General features: G+C 42.9%; 1 protein-coding gene across 9 annotated transcripts in view; it reads right to left on the minus strand.

Moving 5' to 3' along the window:
- Positions 1-293: 293 nt before the first annotated feature.
- Positions 294-15,689, minus strand: part of PBX3 (PBX homeobox 3) — a 240,090-nt gene continuing 224,694 nt past the window's right edge. For 8 of the 9 annotated variants that reach the window (XM_079962168.1, XM_079962172.1, XM_079962171.1 and 5 more), the window contains 3 exons: positions 13,331-13,443; positions 11,577-11,666; positions 294-2,127 (listed from right to left, as the gene is read on the minus strand). In XM_079962168.1, the coding sequence (XP_079818294.1) occupies positions 2,035-2,127; positions 11,577-11,666; positions 13,331-13,443 (296 nt within the window). In that variant the 3' untranslated portion in view covers positions 294-2,034. The remainder of the gene's footprint in view (positions 2,128-11,576; positions 11,667-13,330; positions 13,444-15,689) is intronic. The other variant, XM_079962174.1, reaches the window with a different exon arrangement.

Below are 15,689 nucleotides of genomic sequence, written 5' to 3' on the forward strand. Positions count from 1 at the left end.
AACTGTGATTTGTTGTACACAGCTCAGTTTCTATTGCCTTGAGAAAAATGAAAGGATGCACACATCTTTTCCTTTTAAACAGGTGTTGCTGAACGCCAACTCCCATCAGCCCCTGCCAGCATGGCCAATGGTCAGCGGTGACAGGAGTTAGGAGTCCAGAAAAAATTAAAGGGCTCTCAACCTGCCTGTCTTCAGGAACTGTTTGGGCTCCTGCCTCACTTCTTCTATGCCAGCCCCTAACATTGCCAACTCCATCTTCCGCCGGCCAAATCAGGAAGAAAATGACGTCCACATTTTCAGTCATGAAAGCAAAAAGTTTATTCATGGTTCGAAACTACATAGAACTACCACAAGGAAGACTCTTCAATTCAGGGTGTAATCCAGTTAGAAAGTAACACGAAACGGTTTAATACATTAGAATCACTGCCACAAATTATTATTTTTTTCATTGAGTCGATCAGTTTCAGAATCGCATACCATACAAAAGAGAGAAGAAAAAGAAAAAGAAAAGAAAGAACACCCAACCCACCCCCCTGCCCCCAATAATACAGGGTGAAATATACAGTACTGAATACTGAAACCTGTCTGCTTTACAATCCATTATTTGTTTTTTTTCTCTTTTTCTTTTGCGTGAATTAGTATAGTAACAAGATGAAGAACATTCAAAATGTTTCTCTATATTTACAAACAGTTTTACTGTTCTGTGTCAAATGTAAAGACCCAATGTTTCCACTTCAAAGTTTTCTCTCTCTATTTTTAATTGTTTTTGAAAGTTGCCAACGCAACCTGGATTTTAAAAAATGTTGTTGTTATTATTATTTAAAAGATTACAATGTACATTACATTTAATGAAGGGAAACAAAGAGTTAATTACAAGATGCAAGGGGGGAATTGATATAGGAAAAATCATTTTAAAAAAGGAGACGAACTACAGCGTGAGTATTGTTTAGAGGTAGTAGTGAGCACTCTAAGCTAAAGAACATGTTTCTATTGGTTCGTATGAGTTCGCATGAGGTAATAAAGCTGTGTTTTGATTGGTGAAATGTATAAATACTCTTTTGCTACACTATATACAACACTCAGGAGAATGGTGCCCGTTTGGCCTCTTTGCTGCCACTGAGGAACAGTGGCAAAACCCGGGGCAGATGCGCTCAGCACCCGGCTCATACTGTACAACCCAGTGGCTTTGCTTTTTGCAAAAAAATTGAGCAGCGAGCATCTCCATCTCCTGTGGATCATCTGTGCCTGCTGATGACCAACATATGGAGAGGCTTTGCACCATAGTGGACGTTAAAGAAGGGTTAAAAAGAATCAGCATTCTAAGCTACTTTGCTAACAGTGGATCCCAACAAAAGCTAAGAAATGATGATGGAAGCTTCAAAAGCAAGCAAAATAAAACCCTAATTACACAACTGCCTTTGAAATAAGGGTGACTGAGCAAAACGTATCTCCACTCTAGAAGAGATATGAAGAAAAAGAAAGGAAGATTGGACACAATCAGCATCTAAATTTCCACTCCAGCTCTCACTGGAAGTTAGGTTTAGGTGAGGTTACCCACAGCCTGGTTCTGCTGCTTGAGGTTAATCTTAAGAACAGTTCTTACTTGTTACCCTTAAGGCCAAGAGGCTAGCAACTGGTAGGCCATCCTTTGGGGGGGGGGGAGGGGAGAAAGTTGATAATAAATTATTTTTGCAAAATAGTTACAGGGTTACAAACAATGCTAAATCTTGGCCTAGTTGGATAAAGTGCTTGGTGGTTGCTGTTGTTGTTTTTATTTTCATGGTGTGAATGTGCGCATCTTTGTGATATTTTAGGTACATATACAAATGATTTAAGATACCTTAAAAAAAAACCCACACACAACACATTTATCGAGTTCTCTGGAAATGACAAGGTTTTACAGTAAAGCCAACAGTGGTTGGCTACAAAAAGCAATAACATTTCCTTGCTAGGTCTTCTTTTCCTTCTGGGATTCTGAATGCACCTACAGGAAGGCATCTCAGCTCAGGGTGAACGAAAAGTGTTGTGAGGAGATTAGTTAGAGGTATCAGAGTGCACACTGCCCGGGCCTTCTGTTGGGGAGGTCACAGAAGATGGAGTGGTTGCGTCCTGCCAGCCTCCATTTGCCTGCAGAGGGGGAGAAAACATGTAATTGAAAAGACACCATCAGGCATATTAGCACTGCCACCGGTAAGCCCTATGTTCCATGTGGGGCAGCTTCTGAACTGATCTGGATGCTTCAAAAATGGCAGGATGCCATAGTCAACAGTGCTGGACAGGTTCCCTTGTATATTACCGGTTTTAGAACAGCTACACAGGTTGCCAGTTTGAGGTCCAGTTTGAAGTGCTGTTTTTATCTATACAGCTTTGGTTCTGATAATCTCAGGGAATGAAATGACAGTGGTACCTCGGGTTACAAACACTTCGGGTTACAGACTCTGCAAACCCGGAAGTACCACCTCGGGTTAAGAACTTTACCTCAGGATGAGAAGAGAAATCGTGTGGCGGCAGCAGGAGGCCCGATTGGCTAAAGTGGTACCTCAGGTTAAGAACAGTTTCAGGTTAAGAACGGAGCTCTGGAACGAATTAAGTTCGTAACCAGAGGTCCCACTGTATCTGCTCTGAGTGGGTGGGGCAACCCAGTCAGATGGGCAGGGTATAAGTATAGTAACAAATTATTATACATTATGATATATCTCCTGCTGTATGATCCTCCCCCTAGCATTTGAGCAACTCTGAGTAGACCTTATTCCATGTTCCAATGTAGAGGGCAGGTTGGCTTCTATGAAGAGCAAGGCTTTCTTTGCAGCAGCTCCTCCAATGTTTTGGAACCCTCTCCTGACAGAAGGTTATACAAACTCTTTCATCTGTCCTTTCAGAGTTCTCAAGTAATAAGTAGTGTTTTTTAACTACAGTAGTTCAGTAACAATCTGGAGTTAGGGGGTGTGCAATGAGGTGGTCAAGTCTACAAATGACATGTTATTCAAGGTGTCAAAAACAAAACCAGGTCATCCAAAAGAACATACCCAAATGATGATGAATGATGAAATGTGCTTTAATTGTGTAAGTGTAAAGTGATGTAAACAATGATGAAAAAGTGATGCCCCCCCCAAAAAAAACCTCCTGACAGTGACTGACCAAGAAAAGTATTTTGGGATTATGGTGGACAGCGCAGTTCATATGTTGACCCAGTGTGCAATGGGTGTGGAAAATATGACTTTTATGTTAGACAGTTTTAGAAAAGTGATAGAAAATAACACTGCCAATATCATAATGCCAACAAAGAAATTCATGGTTCTATTGTGTAGTTCTGATTGGCAGGAGATTCAGGACAGACAAAAGAAAGCAGTTATTCCAGCTGAACTCTGGAATTTGCCCTTTGAAGATGTGGTGAAGGCCACAACCTAGGTGACTTTAAAGGGGGACTGGACAAATCAATCACAGATATAGCTATCAATGGCTACTAGACATGATGGCCATACAATACCGTCAAGACTAGAGGCAGAAAGCCTCTGATTACCAGCTGGCTAGGGAACAATGGCGGGAGACTGCTTTGTGCTCATGTCCTGCTTGTGAGAATGGAAAGATGGACTGGGCCAGCCCAAGGTGTTATGGCATTTGAGGCAAATCACAAAATGGTGACCACCCCCACCAGGGAACAAGGGGTGAGTGAAGATCCACATAGGGAGAAAGAGTGAGAGGAGACCAACAACGCTTCCTATTCAACAAGAGGCAGCTGCACAGCAGGTGTTGTATTCCTTGGAGGCTGGATCTGCTGCCCCTGTGGATCCTGCCATCTGAGGCAGTCACTTCACCTTGCCCTCACGGATGGGCAGGCCTTGCTTCTAGCAAAGCCCTTCTTCTGTTCACATGATCCTATGTACACGGTTTATAGAGCTTGCTTTATATGGGTTTTGGGGAGGGGATTTGATTTGTCAAATGGTTGCTGTTTTTTATTGTTTTACCCTGTAAAACACTATGAAGTTTTATGAACAGCAACTCACCATCCAAGGGCTCCCCCTTGCTATGCACCAACCACCTGTCCCCCATTCCCAGGCAAAAACAAGGCCAAGAGAGCTCAACACTTGACCTCAGATACTTCCATGTATGCACTAGACATTCTGGATTTCCACTTCTCAACATCAGGTCTCTTGCCAGATCCACACCTTCCCCAACATTTCAGATTTTCCAGTGGGGCATGCTTGCTACTAGGGCTGCTCATTGGGTGTTTTTGGCACCCCTGGACAGTGGATAAAAATATCACTTTGCCATGCTGGTGGGAGCAACAAGCAGAAGTGTTCATTAGGTGAGAAGAGGCCTGAGTTGGCACTGCGGAATGCGTACTGAGAAACACAGCACTGTAAGGCATATGGTCTACTATGGAAGTGACAATATAGACCACTGCTCACTGGAACACAAAGGGATTGTGTTTATTACTAACAAGGTGTCCCATTGGGTTAAAGGACCTGCCTGATAGCTGTGAGCCAAATCGTCCCTGGTCTGGCTCCAGGCTGGGCAACCAAGCCTCCTACAATTACAGCCACACTGTGCCAAGCAAAGGCTGACAAACAAGTTCTTACAGTAAAAGCTTTTGTTCAATTTATTTTAAAAGCAGGGGCCAAATCAGAATTAGAGAAGATTTTGAATCTTACAAATGGTTATTGTTGTTTTCTGCAAAAGGAATTTGCTTCTGAAACTAAAGATTCCTCTCACACCCCCACAGCCACAATTGCTTCAGACAAACTAGGAGGCAGAATTGAGTCTTTTGTGTTTGTAACTCTGGCCTGCGGAATTCAGAAGGTGTTTAGGCACATTCTCTTTAAGAAAATTCTCCCCCTTCCCTGCTCTAGGCTTGTCGTCCCCCCTGCCCCGCTACCCCCCCCCCCAGGCCCAGGTTCTGGCTCCCTGCCTATTCCAGATGTTGAGCAATGGGTGTGTGCACAGTGTCCAATTCAACAAGGCCCTGGGCTTAGCCAGTGACCCAAGGCTCTTCTAGCAATGTAACTATCTAAAAAAAGGGGGGGGGAGAAGAGAGAAGGGGAGAAACTCTAACACAGTTGGATCTTAATTTCATTTTTAAAAGTCTTCCTTCTGGGCACATGTCAGAGCCATTTACAAGGCCAGTTGAGACAAGTCCCGAGCTTCCCTCCAACCGCAATAATCTTTGAGCAAAAGCCAGGAGGGCGGGAGGAGAAGCAGAAGCAAGCACCCTATTCTGATCTATTTTCCAATTACCCACAAACAGAATTCCTCCCCGCTCTCTCTTTCGGATGCTGCTTCCTGTCTTGGGCTGCTGCTGGCCCCCCAACGCATTAGACCTGCATCAGCAATAACAGTGCTCAGAAACAAATTCGCCTTCTGTCTCGGCCCATCGAGGCAATTGCTGAAATCAATGTCTGATCAGATTTCTGCTGTGGCAGACAGCTTGTCGCTACATATTTTTATGTCAGTCAAGAAGAGGGAGGCGCAGGCCTTGTGAGTTGGGGGGACGCTGAGTGGAAGTGACGGGCGCAGGCCTTACTGGCGCTTGCTGGAGCAAGGCAGGCTGACTCCGAGCGCTCCCGGCACATGATAGCCTTTGCAGGGATCTCTTCCTATGCCCAATACACCTCCCCACCAAACAGGAAAGGTTAGAGCATGGGTATGTTGTTGGCAATATGGCCTTCCACCAAAGCAAGTGGCAGAAGAACCATTGCTCTACTCTGTCAGTAGTACCTTACTGTGCAGAACATGGAGAAAAGAGCAGTAACACCCACAGATCACAAGCTTGCGAAGGTAAAAGGCACCCTCTGCTTACTCTTCCTGCTCTCTTTTAGTGTGTTTAAATTATCGTTTTTATCTTCCCTCCCAACGTATGTAAATCTACTTAAGAGAAGAGAGAAAACTCTCATGCAGATACGAGTCTAAAGATATTCCATCTGAAGTAAACATCATTCCCTCTTTATCCAAATTTATAAACAACAAATGTACAATATTTTTACTCGCCTTGGCAGCTGGGGGAGAGGTTGTCAGCTAGCATTTATCCTCTCCCTCTCTCTCTCTCTCTCTCCCCCCCACCCCAAATAAATTAATCCTTACTCTGGTGGTTTGAGATTATGCACTGTATAATACAACAGTGCCTTATCAGACCTCATCAGTGAAGATGGAATTCATGTCTGTAAAATGCTGCAGGCAATCAGGGTTTCATATTTTATCATGTTGATAAGGATATCGCAAATTCTCTGAAGCATTTCAAAACACTTAAATGAAAAAGGGAGAAATGTGACTAAAAGGCTTTTTATATGGTTTGTTGTGGGTTATTATGAGTTATTTATAAACCCCCAAAAAGAAAGATTTGACATTTCAAATGGAAAAAGATTTGAGTATTTAATGGGACTTCTCTCTCTCCCCCCCCCCCATTTGAATGTCTTCAATCACATTTTAAATCATTAATATTTACTCTTGTGGCAAGTGGAAGACTGGGGGTGGGGAAGGAGAGTGGGGAGAGAAAAGGCCTCTGAATCTCTCTCAGGCTATATAGTATTTTATAGACATCACTTCCATCCCTTCATAGCCTGGCTTATTGTTTGCAGGTTCTGTTCCTGCCTCATCAACCATTCTTACATAGCACCAAGGTGTGTATTCACAGCTGTGCACTGGTGCTGAAGATGTGAGAATGTGCTTGTTTACCGTATGATTGCCAAAGGATGCTTTTATTCACAGGTAATGCTTGAATAATTCACAAAACCACCCAAAGGATGGTGAGTCATATTTATATAGCGCTTCACACATCCAGGGGTGTCCCAAAGCAATTGCAGTAATAAAATACACACAAACACACAAATATGGAAAAGATAAACGTGAAAGTGCTCATTAAAGGAAAAGTAATCTAAAGCAGTGCAAAATGTCCACACAGACCCTCCAGGCAGGACGAACACCAGTAGCCACCAAAAGCCGTAGAGCAGGCGCTTCTTCTTCCTACGGTGGTGTGTTCCCTTGTTGTGTTCATTCTCCAGGTTGCCCTGGGAATGTGACCAAGATCTCCTTTGTGAGTTCTACACAATTGCTCCCATACCACTGCATGTATGCTTAAAGGCTTCTGACCATGTGCTTGGTTTTTGATGTAATTTTACTTGTCATGCAAGTGAAGGGTCTCCCAGAAGGCCAGAGATCACTTGTATGGTGAGCAAACATGAGAGTTAGGATGAAATCATGTAGGCAAGAAGCCATTGCACATACCCAGGGTGATGTGGGACCAAATCCACAGCAGCGGCATCCATACCACTAAAGGGTAAAAGGGAACTTCAATCTGCCTCTCAAGACTCAAAGGATATAATAATATTGGCTTTAGAATTCTACCTCCATGAACTTGGTAGGGCTGAATGCATCTGACCATCCAATCCTGCCTCTGCATGGGGACATACAGTCCATTCTGTTGATTCCCATGCAGACTTTTTAGGATAATTCCATAAAATCTTTAAAACTTTGTATGCAGAAATGAAAATTTTATGTTGCAGACCACCTGTGATCTTTGGATGAAGTGCTATATAAATGTAATCAATAATGATGATGATGATAAAACTGATTAAATAAATTTTAAGACGTTATATAGGCAGGTTCTACATACTAAGTGATTTATAGGCTGTGTTTTGTTTGTTTTGCTTTTTCTCTTAGTTAAAAGGGTCAAGCTAAGAGCAGCTTTGAAGCACAGCACCTCCACCACACCAAGTAAGTGCTGCAGGCAGTGGCATGCAGTATAATTTTCTATACGCAAACAGTTAGGGCCAGCTTGTGAGGGTGATTGGAGAGATGTCATGTGAGCATTGTGCCTCCCTCCCCAAGCCAGGCAGAAGGGCTCTGACAGGATGTTAAACTCTCTTGTCTTGTCTCATTCCCAAAGTTGAGTGAGCTTTGAGAAGGTGGCCGGAGGGCTACTGGACTCATTGGAGCATTGTGCTTCCCGGGCTTTGGGAAAGAGGCACCAGGGGAATATTTAGGGGACTAACCTAGTCCCCCTAGTAGTCCACTGACTGCACATCACTTGCTGCAACGGGTGGCCGCATGTTGCTACCTGTGTCACTGTATGCACAATGGCACACTCAAAGGGACCTTATGTAGTAGAAAAGATTGTCTGCCCCAGCGGTACATGGGGCAGCCTCGCCCACCCCCATACAATGTTTCTTTGTATGTACAATTACATCAGAAGTGATGTGCGGCTCCTAATGTAACAACAAATGTCTCACAACAAATGAAACTGATCTGTAGAAAATGTAACTTGAAAAAAGAAGTGGTGTGTGGCTGCTCCCTACCGTATTTAAAAATGCATTTTTACCCAGCCCAGTGGAGGTGCTGCAGTTAAGAAAAAATATAAAGGAACTCATAGACCACCTTGTTAGTAGAGCCTCAAGTTACGGATTGTAACAGTGCTCTGAAAGGTTCATAGAGCTGTGGACTAAACCACAAAGCTATGCCCTACTCCCAGTATTGCTTGAAAGTTTGCGCCAAACTGTGGAGTGAATAAGACCCTCCCCGCATCCCCAGAGCACAGGGTTTGGGACCTGTATGTGGCTTTAGAACTCTATTCCTGCCATGGACTTGGACAAATAATTAATCCTTCCTCAACTTTGTGTCACATACAGAAGGTCACAGTCTTGCATCCCGCAATAGTCCACAAGAACTGCAACTGCTGAGATTATCAACTTACACTTTAATGGGCTGCACCAATTCAGACTGGTGGGAAGGGCTTACATGACAGAATGCTCATTTATATCCCTCAAGTATTTGCTTTACATAGAAAACTAGAATGTCAGTGAGAAAGCTAGGCTATAGCACCTCACCCTGATTTCTAGTTTTTTATGTGCAGAGAATGTACAGAGGAACATCAACCATGCAAGCCCCTACCTGCGACCTGAAGAGGTATAGCCCAGACCCAAGTTTTCCACCTTGGTGTCAACGAAGTTAAAGACTGCATGTTCTGTACTTACAGTCCAGGAAGGGGATTAGAACCCCCACCTCATCCAAAATCATGCCCTGAAAAGGTGAGGAAGTCCACCTTTTTACTCCATGAGAAATAAGAAGGAAAAAAGAAAGGAAAAAAAAAAAGAGAGAAAGAGATTAAATGATACAGAACGGAAACTATCTTTAGTAAGCAGCCCTTGGTTTTTTAACTGAAACATGGTATAATATGGACTTGACTGAACAGCACTTTTTATATCATACAAGATTAAAATTGCTACATAAATAATTAATAACCATGACTCAATGGTGCCACCCATAAGTCCTAGATTTAGCTTGAATCACAGTCACATCCTTTCTGTTAATGAATAACAAGGACAAATAACTTTTATGAAGAAAATTATAGCCTTCCAGGAAATGCTACAATGGATTCATTATCATCAATTTGAAGGGCAGGCTGACCCCCTTGGGTGAGAGAAGTTGATCCATGGGAATTTTTCCCAGAGTGTATTAAGCTAAACCCACTAACTTGTCCTAGTTTCCCATTTGATTATCTTATTTTGCCTGCTGTTCTACAGGTATAAAAAAGCAGGGAAGGAACACAGATGCACATGGGATCTCTACTTGTGTGCCTGATTCACATTTTGATGTCTTTGCCAAAGACTCTACAAAGGTGGAAGGGATAGATCACATGACAGCCGTACACACTTCAGGAATGGGCACTCTCCTGGAAAACAAAGGAAATATAGGAACACGGCAAGCTGCATTACACAGAGTTGTCCATTGGTCTGTCAAGCAGCTTTCCAGGTTTTCAGTCAGAAAAAACTTCCTTAGCCCTACATGGAGTTGTTCTGCCACCGGGTGACGGCCCTTCCCCAATACTTAAGCTTCTAACAGAGTGACTTTTAACATCCCCACCCCTCAGAAGAGACATTGTCAGTCCATAAGAAAGTTGTTAGGGGTATGGACCACTCCCTACTTATTGATTTGGGTGAGGTGAGGTAGGGGACATACAGTGCATGAGACCACCTTAGAGGGAAAAGTCTCATCTGGCAGCAGCAGCACTTTGTGAGTTTGTTAGTTGTGATATATGAAGGCCAGGGTGCCCTTGATATTTTTTAACTTGCAACACCACAAACATATTTAACGCTATGGCTACAGGCTATGGGCTATAGGCCTATACGTTTTACCGTCTCTTACCAAATTCATACTGAAATTTCCATCTGCTGATTTTTTACATCTTCTCAGATAAACACTACTCTGCACACACATTCATCCCTCTAGGTTTAATTTATTTGTTACCTTTGTATTCTGGCTTTCTATCAAAATGGCACTCAAGGTGACTAAAAACAGTAATATAAAAAGTAAAAACGAAAACATGTACATGAAAACATATGTAGAAGCAAATGCACGTTTGCAGTGGCTGAGTCAGCTAATGAAGCCTGAGGTGTGTTTGAAGAACAACAACAAGCAGAAGGTCATCAGAAGGGTGCCTAGATGGCCTCTCTCAGCAAGGAGCTCCATAGCTTATTAGTTATTTTATTATATACTGCCTTTCTACCATGGCTGTTAGGAACAGACACAGAGAACCAGAGAATTGTAAAGTTGGAAGGGACCACAAGGATCATCTAGTCCAGCCCCCTGCAGTGCAGGAATCTTGTGCCCAGAATGGTACTCAAACCCTGGGATTAACAGTCTCATGCATGAACGCTCGAGGTATCCCAGCCTTATAAGTTCAGGTGTTGCTTGTACATAACAAATGGCCCCTTGAAGATCTTAAAACCTTTAATGGGGGAACACTGTATTCCAGAAAATGCAAGTAGCATAGGTTTGTAGGTCAGAGTCAGCACTTTGAATTGTGTCCCAGATACAGACTGGCAACCAGTGAAGCTCTTGGTACATGGGATACATGTTCTGTAGGTTTCTCTAATGCTTCAAACCTGTAAATAAAATGTATGACCACAGAGAAGAGCATGACAAAAGAAAAGAGGACGTTATGAGAGCTAGAGCCAGGTTGGGGGTGGGGTGGGGGGAGGTCCCAGCAAAGTGCCCTGGAGTGACTTCCCCATCCATGCTGGTGGCCTTGGCCAGTTGTTTGCCCATCCAGCTCTGGGCTTAACTGGGGGCAGCAGCTACAGCTGGAAAACCATCTGCCATTTTAATTTTCCCACAGATAGCAGGTAGAAAATTCAAACAGCACCCAAGGTGAGCAGTGCCAGGTGTTTGGATCTCAGCAGCTGCTCATGGATGCTGGGCACTGCTGCTTTCCCTAGAAATAGCACTTCCAACAAAGTAAACCTTTTGAAAGTAATAGACCCAATGAATGTTCATTTGTTTCAATGAGTCTACTCTTAATAAAACATAGTTGGATGCAATCAATTCTCTGTTACCTAGCTTCATCTTACACAGGGTAGCATTCTTCTTTGCATCACCAAGAGGAGGCTTGGAAAGAACTTTTCATCTCATTGGGACAAGGAGCTTCCTCTCCCAGAGAGCCCTTGTGTGCCCCACACTATGAAGCTCAAGTCCACAGCATAGGAAAATAGCACTAACAAATGCTGCAATAATACATGTATCAGTGACTCCATTTGCCTAACACCATGCATGCTGCTCTCCAAACAACTGTTGCCAATGGTACTCACATTTAAATTATGTGGACTGTACAGCGAATTTCCTCCCAAGCCATCACTGTATCCTCCCGTCTGATTGATAACATGACGCAGTGTATCCACCTGCAAGGGCAGATGAGCAAACAAGAATAATCTCATCATTCAAAAAAAAAAAAATCTACCAGCACACTAACACTTAAAATTCAAAATTCTTTCTAACATGGAAAAGAATGGGGTGGGGGTTGATGGTGATGTGTGTGAGAGAGAGAGTTTCACAGAAAGACAAGCCTATCAATCTAGGGCAAGTGGCACATGTTTGTATGATAACTGAACGCACATGCTAAAAAAACACACATAAGGAGGCACAACTTTACTCAGGAGGATATGTAGTGTACCATAGATTTCCTTTGGGATCCGCAGTGCAAGCCCTGTGTCCCTACCATATCCAAAACAAGTTGCAGAGCCATCCTCAAGACTAAAATTGATGCCCTTCATAGGGCAAAGGGCTTGGCTCAGGGTGAGCTGCTACTGCATGTCTTGGCATTACTCTCTCTACTGCTGATTCCTTTAAACTGGCAGCACAGTTCTGAGAATTATGGACAGTATAAGAGGGTAAAGTGCAGGGTAATGGAGCAGGGAATTTGCAACTTGCCCGTATTTACTGCTTCAGGGTGGGTTACAGAACTAGGGGGGGCAGGCAGAATGTTCAGTTTGGTGAGATGGCAGGAGGAAGTTGCTTTGGCACATGACAAGGTTTTTCAGGATAACAGGTGGGGGTTGCTAAGACCCAGCAAGAGAGGGGGAACTGGTGATTTACAGGCAATAGCAGTGCCAATGAAGGGATTTGGGGAAGAGAACTGCAAAATTAACAAGGTTATTCATTTTAGACACCAAATACTACCTCCGCTCTCCCCGAACTGGCCATTTCTTTGTGGAAAACGTATAGTGCCCTTAGGTGCCTACTGCGTGGGGACATTTGACCCTGTCTAACACCCCTTGTTTAGACACCACTGCACTAAAAACAGGGGGGGGGTTCCAAATGGTGTCCTGCAATCTAGATAAATTATGTCTTTGAAGCTCATGTGCATATACTCATATGGCACAGATTTCTACTTCTGCTAGCCAAGTTGGAGGACCAGACACTATTCAGAGCACTGAAACAGTATCCCTTAAACTAACAAAGACCTGATATTATATCATGGGATCTCATAGCCAAATTTTTTACAGTGCCAGACTTTTGGTCATGCGCCCATTGCAGAAAATACACAGACCTGGAGGTCCTAGATGAACAGGTTAATCTTGTTTGAATGAAAACTGAGAACACAATGCATTTAAACACACACACACACACACACACACACACACACACACACACAGCTCAGCTATATCAGTTTTTGAAATTAAAATATGTAACAAAGGGAGATTCCATAAACAAAGCAAAAAAAGAAGTCACAATAAATAAAAGCTTTAGTGTTGATAGCCAAACAACACACCCAACCCAACGCCATGAGCTCAAGCCAGAGCCGAACTGCATTCACAAAGCTTGAAAAGTTTCAGATTGGGGAGAGGGAGGAAGCCAGCTCATTTTCATTGGCAAGATTTAGTGCTGTGAGGAGCCAACATTGATCCATTTTTGTAATAAATAGGAAGGCCCAATTAAAAGGTGAAAATTGTTGTTGGATTGTTTTTGTTTGTTTGCCTTTTATTTTTATCCTCTTTTAAAATAAAGCCCAAACCATACCCTGCTAAAGAGGCCTTAATCGGGGGGAGGGGCGTTTTTCTCCTACCTGTGATTGCACATTGGCTCCGACTTGGGACCCCTGGTAAGAATCCCCATTCAGACTCTGCATGTTCATGAACATGTCCCCAGAATTAGGGAGGTTAAAAGAACCTGAAGAACCTGGAAAGGAAAGAGTTAAGTAGCTGAATAAAAGAGAGTGGCAAACATCATATGTCTACCCCAAAAGACCTCCAAAAAGACAAGGGGAATAAGGAGGATGAGAGAGGAGAGAGGAGAGGAGAGGAGAGGAGAGGAGAGGAGAGGAGAAGGAAATCCTTTGCAGAGAATGACACCCCATAAAATCAGAGGGCCACAGACTAAGAGAGATCAACACAAATGACTCAAATGAATTTCATGAAGCAGCATATGATATACCCCAAGTATTTCTGGACCCTTTAGATTAAAAAAAAACAAATGGGGCAAGATTTATGAAAGTCAGAGAGCTCTTAAAATCTAAATTTCTTGATGGTCCTTTAAAAAGAAACACTCAAACACTCAGATATCCTGGAGATTTTACATTCTTTACTTAAAATAATAGTGCCTTTCTTGAGCTACACCTATAGGCTCTGTTCAGATATAAACATGCTTTAGTTTCTCAATTGCTTGGAATCTGAATGAGATAGAGAATTTAATTCATTATTGTACTGAAGTACCAAGGGAAACAATGGGTGGAAATTTTCTGTGAAAATCTGATTGGCTGGGAGTTGTCGCCAATGGTTGTCTCTGATTGGTCAAGGATTGTAACCCTGTGGTACGTAAACTTTGGAATGCGCGCGTGGCAAACCTGGAAGTATTTTACCGGGTTTCACCGTGCACACATGCGGAGAAGCAGTCCTGACTGCAACTGGAGGTACCACTGTATAAATCTCAACAGGTTTCCTAAGCAAAACCTAGCTGGATACAACCGCAAGAGTGCCCAAGACAGTTTTCCTGCATATTTAATGGTTCATGTGAACAACTTCCTTGTGTAAGCAGTGCTATGTACACCTGTAAATAAGGATTTCCATCTTTCTCACTAGTTGCTGCGACAGCACATAGTGATTTCCCTTCCCAAGTTTACTGTTTGTTCAAGTGGACTACTCATGTGATCTGCTAAACACAAGTGGGTATGGTCAAACATAATGGAGCAAGCTAGTCCTTAGTAACACTCACTGTGTGACATTTCCACATGGGTACTTTTTTGGGGGAAAGTACTGCATTATGGCTGCCACACAGCTCTGAAGGTCCTTCTCCCGGGGGCTTTCTGAAACCAAACTTGTCTCAACATCTTCCAGTATTCTAAGATCTGGTTCATACATGCAGGCTTATCACTTTACCTTAAGGCACAGACTTCCATGGAATAAGCAAGGCTTTCCCATGTGAGAATGGGCCATCCAGTATGTTACGACTACAGACAGAACTTTGGCAGCACCATCAGCACAACACTGCCTATGAATCCTCAAATGACAGTAAGTAAAGGCGGATAAATCAAGCAACATCCCTGCATGTGTGATTTGGCTGTAGGACCTTCATTCCAGGATGGGCTTTAGCAACTGGGTTCTTCATGCTGCTATGTGTTTACATGTAACGTTTCTCATTATAACAACTGTTAATACTAGGGAAGCAATGTTTAGCTGATTACACTGAATCAGTGACCCCTTGAGTCAGGGAGGAGTTTTAAAATAATTTAAAAATATAAATGGCTATAAAAACTGGAAAATGGCAAGAATCACTTTAAAAGGAGCATCTTAAAAGCACTCTCTTTTCTCTCACACACAGAAGGGAATGTCTCTTCTAAGAGGATTCCTGCTATGGTGCCATCTAAAAGTGATTGTGTTTACCTGGATACTAATACATGCAAATTCATTTGATAGTTGATCAACTAAAACTCATAAGGTTAACTGATTAACATTGATTTTAGCAGGCAGTAGCCCTAATAAATACTAATCTGGCTGTTTTATAATTCAGGCTCCCATAAGCAAAGAAATGTTAGTGGGAGCCAATTTCCCAGGGCAGTGGAGAAACAGACTTAAGGTCTTATAGTGGTTTTGCTCTGAATGCAAAAGAGCTGTTTTGTGCAGAAGTTCTTAGAAGCTACATGCACTGCCCCTCCCCAACCCCCAGGCAGTGGCTCCCTTTAGGTGCCATCACTAAATACCCAAGAAAAGTCTTATACTGAGCATGGGGGTTTAATGCCTCCTTAGGATGGAAATGGCTGCTAATTGCTAATTAAGTTGATTTGTTCTCATCAGAAGAAGCCACCTCTTATTTAGTTTGTCACTTAGCTTTGCTATTTCTAGTTTTAAGGAGGCTTCTCTGTGGTTACACTGCATCAAAACAGAGCAGCATTTGCTTTGGTGCAAAAGGAAGAAGAGATGTCTCTTTGG

The sequence above is a fragment of the Podarcis cretensis genome (genome assembly GCF_951804945.1).
Source record: "Podarcis cretensis genome assembly, chromosome: Z".
Classification (NCBI taxonomy): domain Eukaryota; kingdom Metazoa; phylum Chordata; class Lepidosauria; order Squamata; family Lacertidae; genus Podarcis; species Podarcis cretensis.